At 34.8% G+C, this 25,068-nt stretch overlaps 1 protein-coding gene across 1 annotated transcript in view; it reads right to left on the reverse strand.

Moving 5' to 3' along the window:
• Positions 1-25,068, reverse strand: part of THOC2 (THO complex subunit 2) — a 56,421-nt gene that overhangs the window by 27,974 nt on the left and 3,379 nt on the right. Inside the window, exons 2-16 of the mRNA XM_075763576.1 lie at positions 21,212-21,270; positions 18,939-19,030; positions 17,699-17,750; positions 15,412-15,482; positions 14,548-14,669; positions 13,607-13,740; positions 11,808-11,974; positions 11,065-11,157; positions 8,447-8,602; positions 4,831-5,003; positions 4,490-4,685; positions 2,674-2,715; positions 1,962-2,003; positions 607-737; positions 418-519 (exon numbers count right to left, since the gene is read on the reverse strand). Coding sequence (XP_075619691.1) covers positions 418-519; positions 607-737; positions 1,962-2,003; positions 2,674-2,715; positions 4,490-4,685; positions 4,831-5,003; positions 8,447-8,602; positions 11,065-11,157; positions 11,808-11,974; positions 13,607-13,740; positions 14,548-14,669; positions 15,412-15,482; positions 17,699-17,750; positions 18,939-19,030; positions 21,212-21,270 — 1,632 coding nt within the window. The remainder of the gene's footprint in view (positions 1-417; positions 520-606; positions 738-1,961; positions 2,004-2,673; positions 2,716-4,489; positions 4,686-4,830; positions 5,004-8,446; positions 8,603-11,064; positions 11,158-11,807; positions 11,975-13,606; positions 13,741-14,547; positions 14,670-15,411; positions 15,483-17,698; positions 17,751-18,938; positions 19,031-21,211; positions 21,271-25,068) is intronic.

The following is a 25,068-nucleotide window of genomic DNA, read 5'->3' on the forward strand; positions in this document are numbered from 1 at the left end:
TGAATCATCCAATTCAACTTACTGCCCTATTTTCAAACCTACAGCAACTCGGACCAGATTTTTCAGACTCTGGATTGAAGAGTCTCCATACCTAGAGAAACTATGTTGCACTCTGACATATCCATAAGCAAACCAATTTATCAAACAACAGCATACCCATGGAAAAGGTTTTAAATAATTCAATGGCACATTTTTCACAGATGAAATACCCTTGTCAGTGACATATTTGCCTGTACCCTTACTCATTTGACAGTTTTTAATCACAGTACATTAAATACTTCATGAACAAGGATTATCAGTGAAACTACTGAGCCATTAGAAAGGGAATGTATTTGTCAAGTTTAGTTTTTTTTCAGGTGGTGACATGCAATACATTGTATCACAGTTGATAATTATTTATGGAATTAGACAACTTACTTCATTATATATTTGGCTCGGTCTATGGTTTGAGCTTTAACTTTCACAAGAAGTGGGTGACTGTTGTATGTTTCATTCTTCCACTGCCCATACAGACGGTACCTTGAAAGATTATAAAGGAAAACTCTTTTTAATACTGACAATTCAAGAAACCACTGCCAAAGAATAAAAACAAATTATTCTACTTACCGGTACTGGTATGGAAACGTTTTGAACATTCCCCATAATTCCTCAGACATGCATGCATTGCAGTCCATCAAAGAAAGAGATGGAAGTAAGACTTGATCGGTAATACTCAACAAACAGCTAAACAGTATCTCCTGAGATAAAGACAAAAAACTCAAAGTAACTATCAAGTAAGCATATCAGAAGTAATGTTATGCATGCTATGCAGATATGCATGAATTGCACATCTCAGCAGACACAATACAAGTTTGGCACAAGATTAAGAAAGATTTCTTAAACAAAAACAAACAAACAAACAGGACTTAAAAATATCTCCCATCATAAGACTTTTATTAGATAATTTATGGACCATATATACTGTCAGTATTTTATTTGCCTATGTATTTGAGCAAAGCTGCTGAGGTTTTCAGCAAGTTGCACCCATATTTTTAAATCAAATAAATCATTTTAAAATGCATATCCTGTGGACTTGCATAAAGCACAACAGGAGAAAGTAGATTTTGGCAATTACTTTCAACGTATTAAGGGATTCCTTGCCACTACTTCCATTTTCAAAATTCCAGATTAAAACCGGAAGACATTATAGATGTTCCCAAGGCACAGTACCAATTTCCACGTTTTCAGTATCCCATCCTCGCCCTTTCTTAAACATTTCTCTTATCCATTGAGCTATGTTAGAATAACCCTAGCAGGAAAAAACAAAAACTCAAAAGAAACCTCCCCAAACCAGAAGAGACTAATTTTCTCTGCAATGATTCAGGAAGTCAGAAAATCACGACAAGTGAGAAAGAGGAGTAATAAGTAATAACGAAAACTTCGCAAACTTCACATCGAAAGTTTGCTTGTTGATTTACAAAAACCGAACAAACCAAACTTGTTCTTGTAAGTTATAACTCAACTGGACACTCGGGTTTCATTGTGACCAATCTTGGTAATTCAATAAATTAGAAAATTTAGAATGAAATAAATTAGCCAATAAAGAAAAACCAAGCCTTTGTACTATTAAACACCTCCCCTACTTCTTAAATGCTTTAAGATACAAGGTGCCACCATGAAAAGTAGATTTATAAAATAAATAGCTGGAGGTACTCCAGTTGATTCTGAGCAAATAAGAAGTAGAATGCACTGGACTAAAACAAGAAGATTAGGTTTGAGGAATGCAGGAAAGAAAAAAAAAGAGGACAGGAATAGAAGAAAAACCCTGTGACTAGCTCAAACTTGCCTATAAAACTCAAGGTCTGTAACGTACATTTGTTAAAGCATAAAACTCTGCAGAGAAAGAAGAGTTATACAGTTATTAAACATTTGGTCTCAATTACAATCTCGCATAAAAACACTTTCCTCCAAAATAAACTCACCATTTTCTCTTTATCTTCTTGTTTGCTTCCATCAGACTGAAACTATAACAAAGACAATCATGTTAATTGTAGTATAATTAACACAGTTTCAGAACAAGGCTACTTCAGCAAAAGCATAAACCTGAAGGGCCACATGTCTAGTAAATGTTCAGTTTTCCAGATCTGTCAACATTAAACTATTTTTGAACAAAAATTCAAATGCATAGATGGAATGCATTGCTTATACATATAGGGGCTTTGTACATTTTTGGTCTAAAAGAGGTAATAACTAAAATATCAAGGAAACTTACTATTGTATATGGAATACTGAATTTTCTTACTGGAGAGAAGAAAAAAAAATGCCCTAAGCATTCACCTTCTACCTAAAAAACCCCAGGACTTCCAACCCAATTCTCAATAGCCATAGATTATTTTCCCTCTTAAGCTTTTAGTCTTCATTATTAAATTACTTTATTTTCTCTCTTCTTGCTCCATTCACCATGAAAAGCATATTAAGCTATCACACCAGTAAGTGCACAATTATTTTAAAGGTACACTTGAGCATGAAAGCTGCAGTGCAATGTTAGTAGTCTAACTTTTAAACTACTGTATGGGTTAACTTACAGTCAAATCACCTCCAGTTATAAGTATTTCTACTGTGTGTTAAATGTAGTTTCATAACTAGAACATGCTGATGGCAATAGTGCATTAAAAATAACTTTCCCTATGTTACCTTAACCACTCTGTCACTGACGAATTTCTTCACAGTTCCAACCTAGAGCAAATAGCTAAAATGTTGCTCATTCTTGTCAGAAACACATTAAACTATTATATTCATATATTTACAGTAAAACTCTATGAGATTCCTATAACCAAGTAATCTCCATTTTACTGTATGTATCCACAGAACCAAGGGCTTTCTCACAAACCTTCAGTACTTGAACTTAATTACAAAGTAGTCCTAACAGTCTGCTGACAGCAGTAAAATGAATTACTCCCTTGAAATTATAATTTCCAAATTAACTGCATTGTCAGTGCAACGTAGTGTATCACTCAACTATCATCTTCTCACAGGCCAGCAAGAAATAAGCATGCTATAAAGCAAGAGTATTAATCATTGGGAAATCTACTATTCTGGATGAGAAGATGCTGAGAAATTGTACCTCCTACAAAGACATGGAAGTAGAGGAAGACAGAAATGCTTGAGTTACTGTGATTTTATTACAAAGACTACTTGGAAGCCAAACTTATCATAGCTTCTGTCACCCTATCACTGTATCTTGGAACCTGAAGAGAGCAAACTCTCTTGCCAAAATCTGTTAAGTCAAACAAAAAAAAAATCTTCAATCTCAAGAATGATCTTTGTTCTTAGCTCTGCATCATCAAATGCAGCTGGACATGAAAGCTTCCCCTCAGGTGATACAGTAAATTTTGAACATTCCAATATTGGTTAGTTCTAGCTGAAAAACAGTCTTAAGAAAAATGGTTATAAAACCGAAAATTTCCCCGTCAGTACCATTTAGATCAACCAACCTCTCCAACTTTCATTTTTAAGTTAAAATAAAAAGCTAGGTAACAAAAACAGTGATTTAATTTGTGCGTGTGTGTTTGTTAATAATAATGATTACTATTATTATTACTTCAAAAACTATTAACTTCAATGTTTCTCTGGGCTGTTATTTTAAAAAATTAAAAACCCCTCTATTGTTGACTCGAAAATAAAACAAAAATTGCTAGTTAAATAGCCAATTACCAGAGAAGTAGCAAAAGAAATCACTAGCCTCAGTCTGAGCTGCTGAGTACATTCCAAGGGAGTTCAGAATATAAATTCAACAGGCAGCCTTTTAAAACAGGTCACACTACCAATCTTTCAGTATATACATGGTAAAGATATGGTCAAAAGACAATAACAAATCTCAAGAGGCCGTGTTATTTCTAAAGTTGGCGACTTGAGGCTTTATTGGGTGTTTTAGATCTTCACACTGAAGTCATCCTCAGTGGCATCCAGAGATTTGTCACTGACACAAAGTCAAGAATAGCAGCATTTCAACTGGCAGAACAGAGGGACACTCCACTAATTAAGAAGATGCAACAACCCCTACTTCCCAAGTAACCTGACAGGTGAAATAGAAAGTACTATTTTAAGTACTGGACATGTATTAGGTTATTGTTCCCCATTGTCTACACTGTCGCTCTAACAGTGTAAAAGCTTCCATGCAGTTAGTATCATATGTTCAGTTTTTTTAAAGAATATCCATACACATAATGTTTTAAAAGATGAAGACCATAATGAGAAATTAGTTATCACTAGGTTTATAACCAGGAATATTTAAAGTACCTTAAGCTGTTCATCAAAATGTTTGTTATGTTTATTGATCATAAAAATGATCAAGAATTAAAATAATACTCTCCAAATTTGTCCTTAGTCAAAGAAATTTTTCATGTTTCAGTATTTGAATAGATACACAATTAGTAAGACTTGAGCATTTTCTTAACATCAGAGGAAATGCTATTTTTCAAATTTTGACAAGCTGTTCTGTCATACCAACCTCTTTCATAAATGCTTTTCCAAGGCGCACCACTTTTGCAAATAAAATGGGATCATGGGAGAGATGAGGACCAAGGTAACAAAGCATGTTGAACACTTCTTTTCTCAAGTCCTCGAAGCTGTCTGCTTGTTTTGGTGCTCGTTTGTTTGGCAGAGAGGAAATTGGTGACCCTTTAGCTCCTTTAGGTACACCAACTCTGAAAAATAAGATGTGTGGCATTTGACATGAAACAGAAGTGAAAATTTTAGAACTGTATCAATGCAGTTAGGCTTATTAGTGCATAATATAAATAAATAGTAGTTTCCCCCTACGTAGCAATAGAATTCTACTTTTCACTTTACCTGCGGTACAGAGGTTCAATTGTCACATGTACAAGCTGGCAAAGGGCAATTGCAATAGGCTTGTGTGAAGTAGCATAAAACGGAGGCATCTGATCCATAATACTTTGTGCATGCTGCCAATCACCAATTTTTAATAAAGCTTCCAACAAACCAAGCTTCTGATTATCAGGAGGCTGCAAGATAACAATCAATGAAAAAGTCTATTCATAAGGAGCAATATTAAGAAGACTATTTAGACAATAAGCACACTTCAAAAGCATTAAGAAACCAGTCCACATAGAATCTAGTGTCAGGATTGAAGAAAAAAGTTGAAAATAAAGTTCAAAACAGAAGCTTATAAAGTTGTCTGACGTACATCTGATCATGTACTTTTTAAAAGGCACAATCTATTGCAGCTTATTTCTTTACATGACATTTTAAGAACAATGCAAGCATTTAAGAATCCTTTGTGTTGTGTGCTGTTCTGAATTTAAAAGCACAAATTCCTCTTGCAAAATCAGTTTAAAAAACAAAAACAAACCAACACCAAACCAAACCCAAAACCTTTACCAGTCTCTTTGTTTGCCTGTGTCCTAAGTTTCACATTAGCACCTACTCTAGGAAAGTCTAGTTTTAAGTGCAAGTCTACAGGAAGTTTTCCAAATATCCCATTTTGCAACATAGGCATGAGGAAATAGTTTTACAATTAAGATCATGCCTTGAAGCATTTTTGCATGGTATTGACATATTTTATCATTATAAATTGGTTTTCCCTGATTCTCAAGGCAAAAGTCTATTAGTAAACAACTAATAGTAAGGAATAGTGACTGCAAACCAGCTGTATCTACAAGCCTAAGATGATGTTTACACCAAGGGAGGGAAGATTACAAGTCTAGGAGAAAAAGTTTAAACATTTTAAGGCAAAAAACCCTAGTTTTATTTAAATCATGCAAGCAGACAAGACAGACTGACAAGAACAAAAATTAATTACAAAGCAGATGCTTCTGTGGTTATATAGTTTGTATGGATTTTTAATTTTTTTTTCCCCTTTAAAACTTTATAACACTTACAGTTATTTTTCTGATAGTTTTGAAAATAGGAAACAGTCTAGTACACTCTAGTACACAGTAACACGCAGAGGAAAGTTTCAGAACAAACCTAAATGCACAGAACTATTCTATATTCATGTTTATCTTATATTTTTCTCTGAAGGAAAGGCTAAAATTCCATTATTATATATCTGCACATCAGAACAAGATAAGCCTCTGAAAGATTAAAAACATACATGTGCAATTAGAAATGTAAACACTAACATTGTTTTACCATGTAACTACTTCAAGTTCCTTTGTGCCAAAGATTGTCTTTTTAAGTCAATATATTAACAAAAGTGTATGCTGATCCTCTACTGAAGTGTTTAAAAACTTTAGTTGTGCAGTAAGTGCAGGAAGGTTGAAATCCATGTTCGATACAATAGACTTCTTAAAGTCATGCTATTACCAAAAAAAAAAAAAAAATCAGAAAACAATTAATTGGTATGAACATACCAGTTAAAGTTTGATGCTAAACGCAAAATTTTTGATTTGGGTTTTTTAGGCAATTACTAACTATATTAGAATTTGTGTTTCTACTCACACAGTCTTTCTAGGCTTTATGTGTTAGTATGTTATTTCACTTCCACAGCAGTCACTGCTCACACACATGCACACTGCTTGACTGGGTCTTCTTTAGGTATGCAAGCTCTTCTGCAACATGCTCTCCAAGAGCGAAAGCATGCATGGCACAGAGACACGTTGGTCTGGAATTGCTGTCAAATCTAGTCATACTGCTGAGTTCTGTGACCCTGTTACTCAGTTATGTCAAATGCATCTTAAAAGGCAAAAGTAGATAATGCATTTGCCAATACGAAATTATTCGCATTTGAGTCGTGAGACAGTAATACATTTTAACCACACAAAATAAGCACTTTGTGGATTTAAAAGAAAAGTTAAGTCAGGAATTGTTAAACACTATTGTTATCCAGACATTTATTCCAAGGTACCGTATCAAAAATTGTACATTAAAACTGCATACTGGATACAAAGTACTCAAATTTAGACTGTCAACAGCTTTCACATGTAGTTACTCTACTAATTGCTATGAATTGCACAGCTAATCGCATACAAAAATACTAATGCAGAAACAAGCTTTTCAAGAAACAGCAGGCATTGCACAACAGTGTGCAAAGAGTCACAGAAATTGGTTTTAAGTACGGTTCTCCATTTTCCCATCACAAGCTCAACTTTGTTATTTGTCATAGCAACCGTTTAGAAAAATGTCGCAGTTTCTGCGAGAGCTTAAAATTCCCTAGTTCTTAATTCTAAAGCTTAGCCATAAAAGCTGTCTTAATTCTTCTGACATTACGTGCAGTATATACACTCCCCACGTCCCATCAAGAGTTTAGTTCTCCATGAGGACGTGGTGATGCACAAGCTTCAGAGAATGCCAGGCAGCCTCATCTGACTGCAGAGAAGGTGGACCGAAGCAACGTGGTATAATCAAAAGGGATATTGAAATAACCAGTGGGAGGGAGGTCAGAAACTTAAAGCTAGTGAAAGGAATCGGTTTAAGCAGCAGATGTGGCTGCAGTTGAGAGCAGAGAGCAGTGACTGAATCACCTGCCTGAGGGAAAACAATGAAATTAGATTTTTTCAAACTAGACAAGAAAACTGGAAGGAGGAAGGAAGAGCAGAGATGTACAGAATCAAGATGAGGTAGAACAAATAGGAATTAGTAGACAAAACAGACTGATACAATGAATCCAGGAGGATACAGAAAATTAAGAACAGAAGCTGTCAAGATTGATGGACACCTCCCCTCTCTCTAGTACACCATTTATAAAATGCAAATAGCAAGCTCTTATTTTACTCTTTTTGTTTTAAATAAGATGTTTGAGCAATACAATACAATACTTAGACACTCAAATGAAGATAACTGAAAGGTTGCTAACAGGTTAAATAATTTTGGTTTTAAAGTAAGGCTTGGACACACTGAAACAAGTCAGACCTAGGGCAAGATGAACGATACATGACATAGTAGCACCTTAAATAAAGAATATTCATTTACACATGCAAAGATACAGATCTAATGGAAGGCACAGCTGACAGTTACAATTAAAAATGTTCAGTTAAAACCGTTTTCTACGATGCAGGATAATTACACCAGCATTTGTAAGTCTGACAATTCCTTACATCCCAATTCTTGATTGAGAGAAATAGGGAACAAGCTCTTACTAACATCCTTATTTTTAAGAAATCAACTAGGATTATACTATCACAGGTCCTAGAAAACACCATTGTTAAAGACTGAAGTATACGAATGCTGGGACATACTTAGTGAAGCTGACACAACAAAAAGGGAGGAAAGATTAATTAGCCATTGAACCAAGAACATTAAACCTAGAGAAATCCAGAAGAAACTCCAAACCATGCATTTTTGCACATTCAATGTAATGGAAGTGTAATCAGAGAATAGACAAAAGCTTTCCAAGAAGTCCATACCTGTCTATGTTTCAAATAAATATAAAAATGTTTTCATAACAATTATTATGTTTAGTTCAAAATAATTTAAAATAATTTTCTTGGAAACTATTCACACAAACCTTTTCGGTTTTCTCCTCCTCTTTTTCTTTTTCCTTCTCCTTTTCCTCAGTCTTTTCAGAGGATAAGACAACCATGGTAAGTTTTCTGACAATTTGCTTAGCTTCCACTATCTCTCGCTTGTGTTCCTCAATGATGGCATTATCCCCTGGAAGAAGCTAAAAAAAAAAAAAACAGAACAGACATTATATCTGAAATTTAAAGTGACCTACTGACACTTTTGATCACTTAAGCTCGAAGCAGAAGTTTCTCCTTCCTTGTTACTAATCAGATAAACTCGCTCTCTGGAAGATTCTTTTCCTTGCTACCATCATCCCAACAAGGAAGTAACAGACTATATATTAACAGACTATTCTGAAATCAAGGACTCATGAGAAATAATACTGTTCTACTCCCTCACAACCAGTAGTTGTGTAAGCTCCCCTTCCCCTCTCCAATCTACCATTCAGCTGTGGCTATATGGTGACAATTATGCACATACTTAATGGTAACATTTACAGAATTCAGTGCCTTAAAACAAAGTGAATATTCAAAAGCATAAATTTTCACTTGCTCACATAAAGGGAAAAAAAATCATCATCAAGGAAAACCAGGTCAGCTTAGACACACATTTTGATTGCCCTTTATTTTAAAGGAATACCATTTAAAACTTAGCAAAATTGCCTATTTATCAGCACCATGGGTTAAACACATGTAACATCTGTTCCTTAAAACCCATTGAGATGGGTTTACATTGAGATACACCTAGGATGCTAAAACCTCAGCATAGTCTTATACTCGAGAATGATCAGGGTGAGGAAGCTAGCTCTACTCAAAAATTAAAAGGTCAAGTTGTGAGACAGAAGAAAAGCTCTTTTTCTGACAAAGCCAAACTTCTATAATTCCTAAAATAGGGCTCAAACTTTAACTGTATATAAGCAATCAAAACTTACTGTAGAGTCATGACCTCTGATACAGTAATCTTCTATTGTTTTTAACAAGGGAAGATTTTTACTGTTTTCACTCCTCCCAAACTGACAGCAGAAAGGAAAGACTAAGCATCACCTTCTTCAGAGAAAAGACAGAATTCCTCAATTTTATAGAAATTTGGGGAACAAAGAATCCTACTTGCACCTACACTGTTCTCATTTGAAAACACAAGTAATCTACTAAGATTCACCAAATAATACCTAGTATGGAATTTCAAGGGGTAAATCACATCTTCAGGATGCAATACCTATTATATATGGCAGCCAGCATACATACACAAATAGGAAACAGATCTTACAGGCTTGGAAGGGGAAGGGAGGGCGGGGGAGAACATTCTTGATATGAACAATAATCCTGACAGCTGCTATTGTATAGGAGCCGCACAATATATACCACTTAACACTCAACACCTACACACTAATTATTTTCTTGAAACTCCCATAGCAAGTTAAATTAAGCTGAATTGAAAAAAGTAAAAAAGTGCCATCCCAACAATGCAAAGACAGAGAGACTGGCAGAGAGATTTTGGAATGAAAGTAGATTAAAAATGAGACTGAGAATCAACATGATGAAGGTGAACAGCATAAATGAATGCAGGGACCATTCCAGCTGTGAGACTGTCAGAACACATGCCCATACTATACCGGTCTGAGTTGAGATTGCACAGACCACTGTAATTTCGAGTCTGAGCATTTGTTTTGGAAGCTTACAAACATTCCTTTAACAAACTAGCGTTATCATCACACAGTCATCCCTTCACACCAATTACCTAAGATATGCACTCCTACTCTTGCTCCGCCCAACACATTTTTAGCCAAATTACTCCTATGAAGCCAGAGACAGTTATTGACAAGTCAGATTGTGACTAATGCTATCAACTGCCATACAAATTAATGGCAGGACTAGGTTCCAAAATTTCCATAGCTGTAATGAGAGTTCATTTCCTTGATTGCAGTGGAAGGGTTAAGTCTTAAAATATCTATGGATATTCTGAAGTTAAAAATTGGTGTATAATGTAAAATTATTTTTCTAACTGTAACATTCTGTTTACCATCTGCCAAATTGGTATGTTGGTTGATAAGACTGTCAGACTGGAGAGGATAAGTGTCTCTGATTAAATCTCAACACAACTCCACTTTCCTCTTTCAACCTAACAAATGGTCAGAATTCTTGTAGATGGAATGAGAGGCCTATTCAAAAATATGTTAAAGAGTTTTAAAAAAAATATCCTACTATTAAACTAAACAAAGAACGTTAGGAGCTGACTGTCCTACCACTTTTTTCAAAAATTGATCTTGTAAAGCAAAACACTGAAAGGGTCTAGTTCTTGAGGAAGCTTACTCAAGCATTTAAAGCATACTCAAGCATTTACCTCTTATCTCCCATCCAAGCAGGAGGTAAACAATCTGGAGATTGCAATACAGATAATTCAAAAAAAGTGATTCATATTTCAGTGTGTGTTTATTTGAATATGCGGCATTAGAAAGCACCGGAAATTTTAAAATATATTAAAGATGTACATATGCAGGTATTACACAGTATATCCTGAAATATCTGAAAATCTGAAGTTTTAGGAATAGGGTAAAATAGCTGGCTTTCTTTTTTAAATTTTCTTAGTTTTGGCATTAGATTGAGTAGCACCGTCACTTACATGAACATAAAGATCTTCCAAATCTATGAGATTATGCTGCAAAAGGACAGCAGCAACTCTGTATAAGGAGGAAGGTGTCTCGCCACTCGGATCCTAAAAAGGATGAGATTGCAAAATTAAGAAAAAAAGCAAACAGACCACTGCAGAAAGTCTTGAAACAGAAGAGAAACTGCTCAAAGTTCAGACGAAGCACATTAACCCACAGTTCTCCTTGTTATCATGTTATTTAACTGCTACTACCCCAAAGCCACTAGACCTAACTGCAATACAGAATCAGAATTTTCAGAAAAATCCCATTCAATTATCTTCACACCTTATAGTGCTTATATGCAATTCCTAACCATACATTTAAAAAAAACTTGAATATTTTATCAAATATCAACCATGACTCCCTTGCAAACATGCTCTTCACTCCTGGGGACAAGCCTTTTGTTGATAAGGTACAATCTCTTTGTTAATGCCTTGTATATACTTGTATAACTATACAAGTTCAAATGGAAGAGATCAAGATTATTTTCAGCTGTCTGTCTCGGAGAATGCTAAGCACTCTCCTCTAAAATACATTAGAGACTTCCACTCAAATCATGAAATTATTGCTTTTAATACTGGAATTTTACAACTTAAAAATTTCATTTCTATGTGGAAAAAAAAATCTGCAGCAAAAATCTGTTATCGCTGACTGCAGTTCAACACTGAGTATAACCAACTACTAAAACCAAAAATTAAGAATGGAAATGCATTACCTGATAAAATTTGAATTTGAACCCAAGGATATGGCATAGAGTTTGAGGTTCACACATGTACATGTAAGACTCTATCAGTGGCACAAAGAAGTCGTCATACTCAGGCCTGCACTCATAGACTTCTAGGATAATATCCAAAACTCTGTTAGGATCAAGGTTAAAACATCCTAGTGGAGAAGAACAGAGTAGAAAAGCTTAACATTACTACTTTTCATCTTCACTCTGTAACTAAACACAAATACATGAAAGTGAATTCTTGTCAGTTAAAATTGAGCCTGGATTTATCTACAGCAAAATAATCTGGATCATTTGGAAATACAGCATCAATCATTTTGACTTCTGTTGAATATTAAATTAGGCAGATACTAAATAGGACTTTCAATTCAGGTTATAGAAAAACTAGAAATTACCATCTTAAGGTGAACATTTAATAAGTAAAAACCCAACCTCACTAATATCACAGTGCCAGCAAAAGGCATGGGCTGCTTGCTCTCCCCTGGTGCTGGCACACACATTCATGCAGTCACACAAACCAGCCAGCTAGAAATTATTTTACACCCCAAAAATTGTTCTGGTTTGGGCTAGACCCTGATCTAGCTGGTTGTACTGTCCTGTCAATTCAGTATTATTATCATTAGGGAGAATGGTTTGTTTATTTTGAGGGAGGCAAGAGCAAGGATACAGATCAGCTTAAGCCAATGTTGTAATCATACCTGTAATTTACTGTATAAACTTTTCCACCAAACTCCGTGAGACATGCTTGAGACAGAAATATTACTTATATCAAAAGAATTCACACCTAGGCTGTTTTATTCATTGTGCCATAAGAAGTTTTATCCAGGCACATCCACTATGCAGATATATAATTGCATCAGCCTTTCCTTCCCAAAAGCCATTTCCACTACACCAGGATCTACTTTAAAAGAACTGACCATTTATAGGAAGTCTGTTTGCAATTCCTAAAATTCTAGAATACAGAAAAATGTTTTGTTATAAAATTCCTCAAATCGAGTGTGTATTTTTTACTGTAATAACTAGCAAAACCCATCCTCTTCTCTAGCTCTCTTCCAAAACAAGTAGTATTATTACAGGGATTTGACAGTCTCAGACAAGATTCTATGACAGAAATTAGCCTTTTGACCATTACCACACTGGCACCACATGTAACAGGCATTGGTGCAGACATCAAGATATCGTATAAAACTCCTTCTTCAAAAAGAAAGTGTAAAACATGGGGAATTACAGATATTTCCTGTTTTTAATGTATTTTGCATTTCGATTGTGACACTCTCGCCAAGACTCAACTTAGAAATACAGACAAATCGCAAACAGAACTAGAACATTTACTACTTCTCATTTCTCTTCTTAAGGAATCACTTGTTCAACTTCTTTTAAAGAACATTCATGCACTGAATTGAGTACCTTAAATAGCAAAAAGCATTACTTTGTTACGCTCCAATCTGCCTGCTAAGAGATGACAAGCACACCCTCAAAAAATGCTGCTGAAACGAATCAAAATCACAGCATGCATATTTGAAGCTGTACCGTAAATTCAGTATCTAAATTAAGTCTAACTACACAACATTCCCAAAATTAATTTTTCCACAAAAACAGGAACTTCAAAATGTCATAATTCTATCCAAGGTGATCTACCAATACATGTTACTATCGCACTACACGTGTGCATGACATATTATTTGATCCACAGGTGATCGCAAACAGTAGTCTAAAGTCACTCTCTGTAGTCTTAAGACCATGTAGGAAAACCAGTGCCCATATTCCTTCAGCAAATTCCTTACCTATTAAAGATTTGATATTTTCAAGGATTAAGTCACTAGTGACATTTCCAGATAAGTCTTGCCCCAGTTCTGCAATGAGCTTTGCATAACCTTCATTCTCCTCTCTTAACAAATTAAACTTCTGTTGCTTATAACTGCAAATAAACAGAAATTAAACACTGTTGTGCAACACACATCCACAGTGAAGCTTATTTATGCTCTTATCAATATTAAATTTGTTATACAGACTGCTAATTTTGAACACATTTTTAAGAACTTGTAATTTACTCGAGATACTGCAAAAATAATGGAATGCAGTACAATGGAACCTGCAAGATAGTGAGCATTCTACAAACAAATCCAGCTCTTCTTTTATTTCAAATGCAGACCATTTAAAAGTAAGAGTCTGCTTATACTTAACAGTAAAGCTTGTTCTCCACTATGCTGGAGAACTGCTCTGTAACAGTCCGTGCTTAAGGACCTATTCAAGTTCAAGTGGTGTTCGAGATTGAAACTGAAACATTGGATGCAGAGACAAAAACCAAACATACCCCACAAAAATATAAACTGTGTTGCCAAAACTAACATAACTACATTTGCTTATTTATGAAAACAAATGCCTATGCTTAACTGATGCAAGAGCAATAATTTTCCTATACTCTGTAAGTTCACATTTGTCACAAATAAAATTAAATATTAGGTATTTAATCTGCACATATGAATCACTGTACCAAAAGCCATAGCAATAGGTGACATTAAAAAAGATTTTACATTCCTCAAGAGTTTGAAAGCTAAGAGGGCTAATGAGTTTCTTTTGTCAGTGACAAGTTAAAGTATAACAAAACACATTTCCTAAAGAAGAATGAGTTTTCTATGAAAAGAAACATTGCACATTGTTACCAGACTAATTACCATTGCCCCTCCCCACCCACTCCCCAAACCACCCTTGCCCCAAAACTTACAATAGTTTTGTCTTTATTTTAACAGATTTCTGATTGAACTGTTGAGACTGCTTGATAAGTCCTAATGACTCCAGTGTCTCTGGGTCTAAACGCTCCTTTAGGACAGTGTCAGATACAAGGTACTAAAAAACACCAAAAACATACATCAAATTTGTCAACTAGAAAGACCTAGAAATCATCTGATTATTAGTTTAGGTTACATATATGTTCTGACTAGAAAGAAAAAAGTTAAAATATCATGATATACCATGATACCAAATGCATTCTGCTTCAAACACTGAAGTGGGCAAAACTGAGAAACTATTTAACTGAAATTGGAATTTTGCAGTGGTAGATTTCATATACAAGAGCACCTTCAAGAAACAAGCGCTAGAACCTAATTGCTGGTTACAAAGCGTACACTGCATAGCATCTAGGGATATTTTTACCAAGAACTATGTATTTAAAAAGCTTATACCCATTCTCTCTGATTCTGGGAGAAAAGCTTTATTTTCATATGCTGAATTTTCCTACAAATCAGGCTTATTCCATGTGGTTAGGAATGACATTTCTAAAGACAGAGGAGGTTGCATAAAGGAGAAGTCCAACCTGAAACATACTTCAGAAGCAAAATTTCTGTTGAACTGAGAGTGAAAATTTAAGTTCTCTCAAAACTCTTTAAATAATTCAAGGAACAACTGTACTGTATTACTTTACCATAATGCTTTGAATATGCATTTTTAAATTATTTGGGAGTTTGTGAAAACATTCTAATAGTCTTTTCCTAAGGGGAAAAAAAAAAAACCAAAACACAACAAGCTTCAAAACTTGCTTGTCAGATTTTGGTGTATACTTTTACCAGAAGACTTTCTAAGCGCAACTTACCAAACAGGCTAATACCAGTTGGGTAAAGTGATCCCTCTTACTTTTTTCTTCTAAACAACTTGTTTCAATATCTAGTATAAAAGAAGATGGAAAAAAAGGAAAAAAGAAATCATTACTTGTGGAATTTGTAAGAGTTTCTTTTTTTATAAATATTCCAATAAATGCTAATGATAACACAATGCAAAGCTGCTTGTTTAGTAACATGATAGCTTCTTGCCACTTTCCGACTACTCATCCACCTTGAGGTTCACATAATATTTTGATGACAATTCTCACACATCCACAAATCTCATGAGAAGTTAAAACAGAAACCAGAGGAATGCCATAATAATTTTACTTGTCATTCACTCTGTTGCAATAAGGTTTATGGCAAGCATTAAGAATCAATAATAAGCATGAAAGAAGAGACATATGAATCGCTGAAAAGATCTGCGTGCTCCTAGCATTAATTTAATGTTCTAGTCTCGTTCCCTGTGTCTTCAGAGTAACTACCATTTACTGCCTGGTCTGCAGTCTTTTTACTAGCTATCATTCTGTATTGCCATTCTTTTCTTTTGCATTGTCAACTACTGAATGCAATTCATAAATTCACTCCTGTGGGAAGACAGGCCATAAAACAATGGCAAAGGAAGCACACCTGTCTGAAGTAGTTAAAAAAAGCACATCATGACAGGAAGCGAGGAGCTGCAAAGGGAGCGGAAAACTCAGTAAAAGAATGCAAGGCAGACATTACCAAAAAAACCCACCCACACACAATAAAATCCCCACGCATAGCCACATGAAAACTAGACCCATAGAGGAAACATCAACAAAAATCTGAGAAAGCAGCCCCCAAACAGACTGAAAACCCATAATGTAACAGGGCGGCCATGGAGGCAGACTTGCCAGATCAGGCTGGACCCTGGCAGCAAAGACTCTCAGCCAAAGAGGATTCTGCAGAAAAAAAATTAGTCCAGGGAATGTGGATGAGTGGATTAAGTGGATAAATCAAAAAATTCTCACATATTGAAACATATTAACTATAAGATGACAACATTAGGGGAAAAAAAAAATCCTTGTAGTAGCAAATACTGGTAGAGGGAAAAAGTGTTAGAGAAAACTCATTAAAAAGAAGAAAGAAATTGTCAAATGTTCTTTGTCCCAGAGTTTGAATCCTAGCTCCTTATTTGTCCGCTACTAGTGGAGCACGGCATTTGGCAACATACTAATTTGGGGGGGGGCGAGGAGAGATAAAAGGGCAGACAGATACACTAGTTTCAGTTATTCAAGTAGTTCAAGAAGCAAAATCTAAGTTTTCTAACCCAGCTTAAAAAAACCAAAAGTTATCAGAATAACACTGCATTATAAAAACTAATTATTACAAAAAGATGATACAAGTAGAGAGAATGAATGTTTATCAATAAAATAAAGTCAAAATTCATCATTTAGATGTTATAGAAATGAGGCTGCATGTGCAAACTTAACTAGGTGCCTCTGCACCAGCAGCAGAGAAGTCACACTCCTTCAGTATACAGAACCAACCAGAATCTCCAACAAGCAGACTGTGAAATGAATTTGCTGAAATTTGTTGAGAAAAAAAAAACCAACCCCAAAACCACCCCCCCAATAAACAGACATATAGAACAAGAAAGAAACTGCAAGCAGTTTAAACTATGATCTGGAAAAAAGTATTCAGGATTAAAATTCTAAAAACATGAGCGAAAACAGCTTTGAATCAACATTACAATATAAAAATCCAGAAGTTATTACCAGAAGTAGTAGTACACATCTTTAAAGCCTGCTCAGTTGGCTTTACGTTGTAGAACATAACTTGGCAAATGATGTCATTTGCCTTTAGATTTCCAGACAATTAGTACATGCTCCTTTGCACTAAGAGTGACTGTACAGATAAAAATATTCACAGAATACATTCTGATAACAGAGTATCTACCTACCAGTAAGTCAACTTTTATTTAAAATAATTAGAAGAATGATAACAACACTAGTCACTGATTCCATTAGCTAACATCCAACATTCTTGCAAGCTAGCTCCTTTAACTATTCTTAGCAGATCAATTTCCACTGCCTTTAATAGGTAAACTTCTGGAAACTATAACAGAACAAAGCAGAATGAAAAGACATTAACAACTGAGATACAGATACACTGAGGAAGAATCAACATGTATTTTGTAAAGAGAAGTCACACTTTACAGATTTAATGAAATTTCCTGAAGTGAACAAGCAAAAGCACAAAGCATGAATTTCTCCAAATCTGTCGTAATGCTGAAAGGAAGGGAACCCAACTTACCTAATATGCAGAATACATCAGCTAGGATGGAAGGCATGTCTTCCCGAAATTCCTAAAAAAGAAAAAGGAACATGCTTAGTGAATACAGAAATTTCAATAGCTACACTTAGAAAACTCTTACTCCATTACGTAAAATAACACTTCATCATAAAGTTCAGATTAATTAATAATGCTGGTTTATATTATTAATAATTTGGATGAATTAATAATGAAGAGGGTCAATTATTGACTAATATCTAGCATAAGTGCTGTACTAATTATTGATATGTAATGAAATAAGATAACATTTTAATGTGATTTAAAAGAGTGTCTCGTGGCCAGGGACAAACCCCTCTGGTTACTACCTCCCTTTCGCTAGCACACTGGAACTCCCTGTCTGAAGAGCTGCACCACCCCGTACAGGGCACCAAACAAATTACAATTTCCTACAGTAACTAAAGGCCAATCATTACCACATGCTACCCCAACAGCACTTCAGCCTTGACTTCTCTCAAATCCAATGGAGAAGTTTAAAAACCTAAAAAGTCTATCCTAGAATAGATTACTGAAAAAGGTATTTTTTCTTAATGCTCTATACATGCCAAAACAGCAATCTAAAAACTTACAAGAATAAGAAGAAATAATTTTTAAAATATTTTTTAATTTTTTTTTGTTTGGGTTTTTTGTTTGTTTGTATTTGTTTAGGAACACCAACATTTGGTAACCTTAGAAGTTTAGAGGAAAATACTGTTTTCCCTATTTTCTCTATTTATTCGAAGCATTTTAAGAAAAACATTTTTCAAACAAAAGCTAGGTCTAATACATTGTTTTCGAGGCAGTCATAGGACTTAGACATCTCAATAATAAAATGGCAGACATGCACACTATTACTGTAAGAAAGATGTAAATTACAAAAACCAGTAGGTGGCATTACAGACATGCTGCATAAGCAAGTGAAATCTATTTTTAGCATTTATTAAAAACTTCAGTCTTCATATGCCCTTAAAAATTATTTGATTTTTAATTTATACTGAAATGAATATATTTATTCCTCACCACAAAAAGGAGGGGAAAAAACAAAACCCTGACAGACTAAATATATATCAAGTGCACACAAATGAAGAAAAAGGACTTGACAAGAATGACTTTTTAGACATGGAAAAACCAGTCTGTTGAATATTATCCTGCTTGATTTTCATTCAGACTTTTATAACAAACTAAAACTTTAGTAATTATGCATGTATTACAAATATATACTTACTATGACATCACCAAGAACATTGGAGGCTTGATCATGCTTTAAGTTTCCTCTGACAACGTGGTATGCAAGCTCATACAAAGCCTGTTGGATATCTGTTGAAAGAAAACAAATGATTAAAGTACATATTAGGTAATCCTTGGTTGAACTTTTAAAGCAATGTTTACAATAATGCTGTAGACTTCAGACACTCTGCAAGTAAAGAGGATATGATTCTCTTACCAATGAGGAGAATTACTGTATTACTACTGATAGATATTGATGCTCAAATTTCATCTAAGACTTCACACAAGCATATAGAAAGAGATGATCCACCTTCCCTAGAGAGTTTATGGAATAACAGTAAAATGGGATGGAAGACTACAGTCCCGCACGTAACAACCTGAGTCTTGGCAGTTGGTTTAACAAAGACATTTTAAACTTATAACTCACATAAATATCATATTAAACATACATACCCACACACATGTGTGGCAATATAAAACATTCCAGTACTTTTTCCTTAACCATATCTCATCACAGATATGCTTTCAAAAACCGTTCCTCTAGGAGAAAGTAGAATTTAATTGGAGAAAAAATGCTTAACAAGGATTTTTTATTATTATTATTTTTTAAGGAAAGTCTCCCATAACTGAAGAATGATGTTTTACAAAAGCTTATATTAAACAGAGGTACTGCATTTGAGAAAAAACTTGCAGTGTTAAACATGGTGGTTGCAAAAACAGCTATGGTAAACTTGTAAGGAACTCTTCTTAAATAATACACCACAATGTTGCCACACTTTTTAGTATATGAAAAATAGTAAAATCTCATGTTTTCACCTTGTATTTGTACCATGTGGTTTGCTCATATAAGCACTATTCGCAATGAGTACACAAGTTACAGACCTTAATGACTTAAAACAAGTACTCAGTAACTTGGTGACTGCAAACCACTGTATGTCAATTAAAAGCAGATTTTTTTTCTTAAATGGGCAGGTTAATTTTACCTATCACAGGTTTTTTTGAGAAAAAACACTAACTGCTAAGGACTTAAATATAGCAGGATTGGTTTAGACATCAATTCTATGTAAAACACAACTACTTTGAAGACCAATTTAAGAGGACAGTTTGGTGCAGTACCCAATTTCATAATTTACGATGAACCCAAACCAGCCATAAGCATAGCCTCAGGTTTCCCTCTGCAAATGGCTCTCCACACTGTGGAGAATTTGTCTGACCTGTCTCCAAAAGCTTGTGGTATACTGGGCTTAATAAATGTCTTTCTGGAACTAAAAGGCAGAAATGCAAGTGCCAGAGCAATTTTCAGAACACGACGCAGGTCATGTGGACTCAAACAAATTCTTAGCAGTCAGCACCTCTGTACCTCACTCCAGATTATCCATACGTTGAGAGGTTTTTTTCTATCACCAGAAGGACTTCAACTATTTCTATTAATTCCTCCAATATAACCACTGCATGTATCTATCTAGTCATTCCCACTGGATCTTTTAGATCCTGACAGCAAGGAAAAAGAAAAAGAAAACAGCATATAGAAATTGTCAGCCTCTGCCTAGAACAGACATCTGGTGACCTTTCTTTGAGAATACTGATTTTGCTTTGTTGAACAATAAATTCTTCTAACTTAATAATATTACTTATAATTTACATTGAAATATTTTAGTTTCTTTTCTGCATTACAAATTTCTCATGATTATTTTAGCAAGAATCCAAAACACCATCTAAAGAGCACAGCACATTTGTGGCCTTAGTAATATCGAACCTTTTCTTCCAACAGATTCTGCAAAGCAAACAAAAATTTAAATTTTCTTTAAACACCAAAGATTTCTTAAAGTGAGAATTTAAAACTTAAAGACAGCAGTGTCTTTCACTAACAAAGCAGAAAGTCTGTAACTCAGATACTGTTGTAAAAATTACTTTCTGCAGAATACAATCATAATTGCATACATTGGTGTGCATATATTTAACTTTTAGAATAAAATCTAGTTGTATGTTGAGTTTGCAAAATGGAATTCCATTTTCTACAGCACAGACCAAATACAGGACTATTCTGCCACCACTTACTGCTGCCTAAGAAATCTCTCACCTGTATGTCTGAAGACAAAACTAGCTGTGGATGTTTGTATTGCCCTACTAGTTGCAGTATCCACTTTTAGCATGCACTAATGGTCACTGTATATAAACGTTCCAAGAAGATACATGCAGAGGTACCATCATCAATGGTTTCCAGGCTTTTTAAAATTTAATTAAAAACCAACCAAAAAGTACACAACTTACCTCTGAAACCCATATTATCATGGCTTTTGTTTTCACTGAGAGTGCGACATAGTTGCACACTGAAATAAAAGAAATATTAAAAAAAATTAAAACCACCATATAAATAGATATTAGCACACAAATTTTTGGGGACTCTTTTTGTTGTTGTTCTGGCTGAAATGACTTTAAATTTGGACAGCTTAAATGGCTGACTACATTTCAATTTTCATAGAGTAAACACTAATTCACAGAAGTTACACAAAGAAATACAACAGTCCCAATAGATCTCACATATATATCATACACTTAAAAAAAATAGTCTTCCTAACATTACACCTGCTTACACAGAGAAAAGTGAGATACTAGGCAATTTTAGTATGTGAAAAGAAGCGGGAAGTGCTAGCATTAATCTACTTTTATTAACTAATGAGGAAATGCTTCTCATAGAAATACTACGACTATGATCATTTTTAAACTCTGGCTTGTAAAAAATTTTTAACGTTAAACTATGTGCATAGTTTCCTGATGCAATGTTTTATCAATGGTAAGACAGAATTTTATCTATTCTAGTCACTAAGACTCTACAGGATAGGATGCAAAGACCTGCCATGTTACGTTGTCTTTAGTCACTCCTGTGACTCCCTCAACCAAATCAGCCATATGTAAAAAGTACACTAAATACTGTACAGACTGTTCCATGAAATAAAATAATAGTTCTGTGTGTTATAGAATAAACGTTTAAAGAACAAGCTTCTCCACTACACTGACAGCTTAGAAATGGACATCCTTCCAAGCTACAAGGATTTTCCCTCTCCTCTACTACTGTCACCCCAGCATGAGGCTTCAAAAGCAGTTTCACATTTAAAAGCAACAGTATTTTGAAAAAGGTAGTGATGTACCTATCTTGTAACAGACACCAATGAAAATCTTAAGAACTGTCTTCACACTTGCAAATTTTCAACCAAAAGTTTCACATGCTTTTCATCAAAAAGGCTTTCATGTGCAGAAACTGAAGACAGTATCAGAGCTACATCGTATTCCTACATAAGATGGCAAGATTACAGTTTCCTGTGGGAGCGATTTTTAAGCATGTTCTCAAATAAAGCAGGTATGTGCAGTTATTGCAGAGGCCTATCATGAAAAATAAACAGTGAAAAAGGATTCTGTAGCAATCAGTTACTCATTCTATTTGCATTCTATACAGATAATTATGTCTCCAGCAGGACTAAATAGCTGTTCCAGCAATCAAATAATTATAATTAGCAAATACAAGGTATATGCACCCTTTAAAGACAACTGGAAAACAGGCAGTTTCACATATAATATAATCAGCAGAAACATGCAAGCTCAGCAAAAAGCAATAGCATGGCTAAGATGTTCCAAATGCTATTGAAGAAAATGCAGTATAGTTGGAAATAACCAGAACAGAGACAGCAAAACAGGGAAATCGGTAATTTATTTTATTTTTCATGAATGGAAGTGCATTTTTTTGAAGCAATAGATTTTTTTTCCCCAGCTGTCCCTCAAGACTGCATGAATTTGATATAAGTCAGATTTTCTTAAATTTTAATTACTACTCCTCCATAAAGTTACCCTATAAGCACTCATTTCTACAAGCTGTACATAAATAACAGTAAACTACCTGATTCCAAAAAATTATCTACTGAGATGCATACTTTGACCCCTATGTCATAAGGTGATATCATCGACCAGGTTACATGAACAACAACCCTGTCTGCTTGGACTGAAAAGTTCTCTTAAGCACATCTTAAGACAAAATAAGAGCTTTAACCTCTTCCAATTCTCTTTCCAGCAATACCAAAATAGTACTATCAACTTCACATTACTTCAAGACACAAATCTGTCTGATCAATGTAACAAGAAACCCTATTTAAGATCAGTCTGTAAAACAATTTGCTTTATATTTGTAATTAAAAACCCCTGAATTATTAAATTGGAAAAAAAAATATTTTTTTTTTCTTTTTGTGAAAGTCTACATGGGAAAGTTTTGGTAGTAGTAGATGTTGGCATTACTCTGGATCTAAATTAATAATTGTTTGCTTAGATTCTTTCATACAGGTGCTCTGTCTCCAAAGGAGGATGACGTTTTCTGAAGGTGCTGTCAGGCAGTACAGCTGAGCTGATTTAATGGCCTATGCCTGCAGAAATGGACACATTCACCAATAATTCTTCCCTTCTTGGCCACACCGTTCTAGCCCTCTCATGTCAGCCAAATCGGTTAAATAAACTGATAAACCTGGCAGAAAACTAACAAAACTGGTCAAGACACAAGTCTTCTGCCAACTTTGCAAGTTGAAGCAGCTTACGAGGAGGTCAGATAAGCATCAGTAAAGAAAGCCCTGGTGAATGAAGACAAGGCAGAAGCTCTCCCCTTCCAGTACCACCAAACTGTCAGATTAGCTCATCTAGTCTCAACTGAGTGCATCATAAATTAAAATCAAAATACTTGTGCATTCCCAAGAATAAAAATGTCAACATTAGTATGACAAAAAAGCCACAACAATACTTAAACAGGACAATGGAAATTTATCACATCCACTTTTCAGTTCAAAAGACCCAAACTGTTTGTTAAGAGTTTGTTCAAAACTTTTATTATTCTAATCGTTTAGTTCATTGCTGTAAGAGAAATTCCCTACTCTACTAAAACCTACATCCCTTCATCTGAGGATAAAACTGTGCAATACATGTAAAATACAATTTAAAAACCAGAATAACCTAGAAAGTAAAAATAATGCTAAAAAAAAAATCACAGAATCATTTCTGAAAACCAAAGTTTCAAAATTAAATTTGTTTTGGACTAAGATGGGATAGATTTGCTTAAACAACAAATTCCAAAGCAGCGTTGAGCACCTATCAAACAAGTTTGCATGGCAGAGCCAGCAACTGAACCTAAGCCTCCCAATTCATACACAACGTCCTATATCCTCAATTACACTCCCACACATAGTATATGGCAGTAATTATCACAAAGTGCGTATCTCTGCAAACATTTAAGTATATGCATAATTTAACTGATGTGGGTAGTTCTCTAGTTGAGATAAAGTACAATCAATCGCATTTTGCAGTCGGGATGGCAGCACTACAACTCTTTTTTCCTGACGCTCAGCCCTTTTACTCAACACTGTGACAGTCCTGGTGCAGGTAAAGTAACAAACATCTTGGGAGCACTTGAAAGATCGAGTCTCACAATTTCACATTCACAGAACATTAAGCTTCTTCAATTTATCTTGAGGATTAACATATTGCATAAACTGCCAGCCAAGTACATTACTAAAGCATTACTTCCCCACTAAAGGGTCTTTGATGTGTTTAATCTATTGCAAAACAAGGTAAGGTATCAGTCTAATAGTAAGTGCCTGCCATTTTATGTGTATTATAAACGTCCATATGGGCTACAGCCATAGACCAGCATCTTATTGTGAAAGACACTATACAAAACAATACAATTTGGCTACAAAGGACAGTATATGAACACACAAATAGGTCTACAAGGAGTCTAGACTGATCAGCATAATAAGCAGTCACACATAGATTCCAACTCAATTTTTACACAATATCTGGCAGTAGCAAAACAAATGCACATAGTTTATTAAATTCTATTTAGACAGAGAAGGGTCTGAACAAAATAAAAAATGACAGATAAGATGACGACATCCTGACCAATTTATAGTTCTGGCAGCTAAGAACACTTGAAACTACCAGTTGATGTACATTTATGTATTTGTATTAGGTATTATTACACATCAGTAGCTGGATTAAATTCAAAGCACATACAGTTTTGAACAAGGCCTCTGAACAATTTCTAGGAAGTGAATGGTCACTGCTACCTAAGCTCTACGACGCTGCCTTACTAATTA

The sequence above is a fragment of the Balearica regulorum genome, chromosome 11, assembly GCF_011004875.1.
Source record: "Balearica regulorum gibbericeps isolate bBalReg1 chromosome 11, bBalReg1.pri, whole genome shotgun sequence".
NCBI classification, from domain to species: domain Eukaryota; kingdom Metazoa; phylum Chordata; class Aves; order Gruiformes; family Gruidae; genus Balearica; species Balearica regulorum.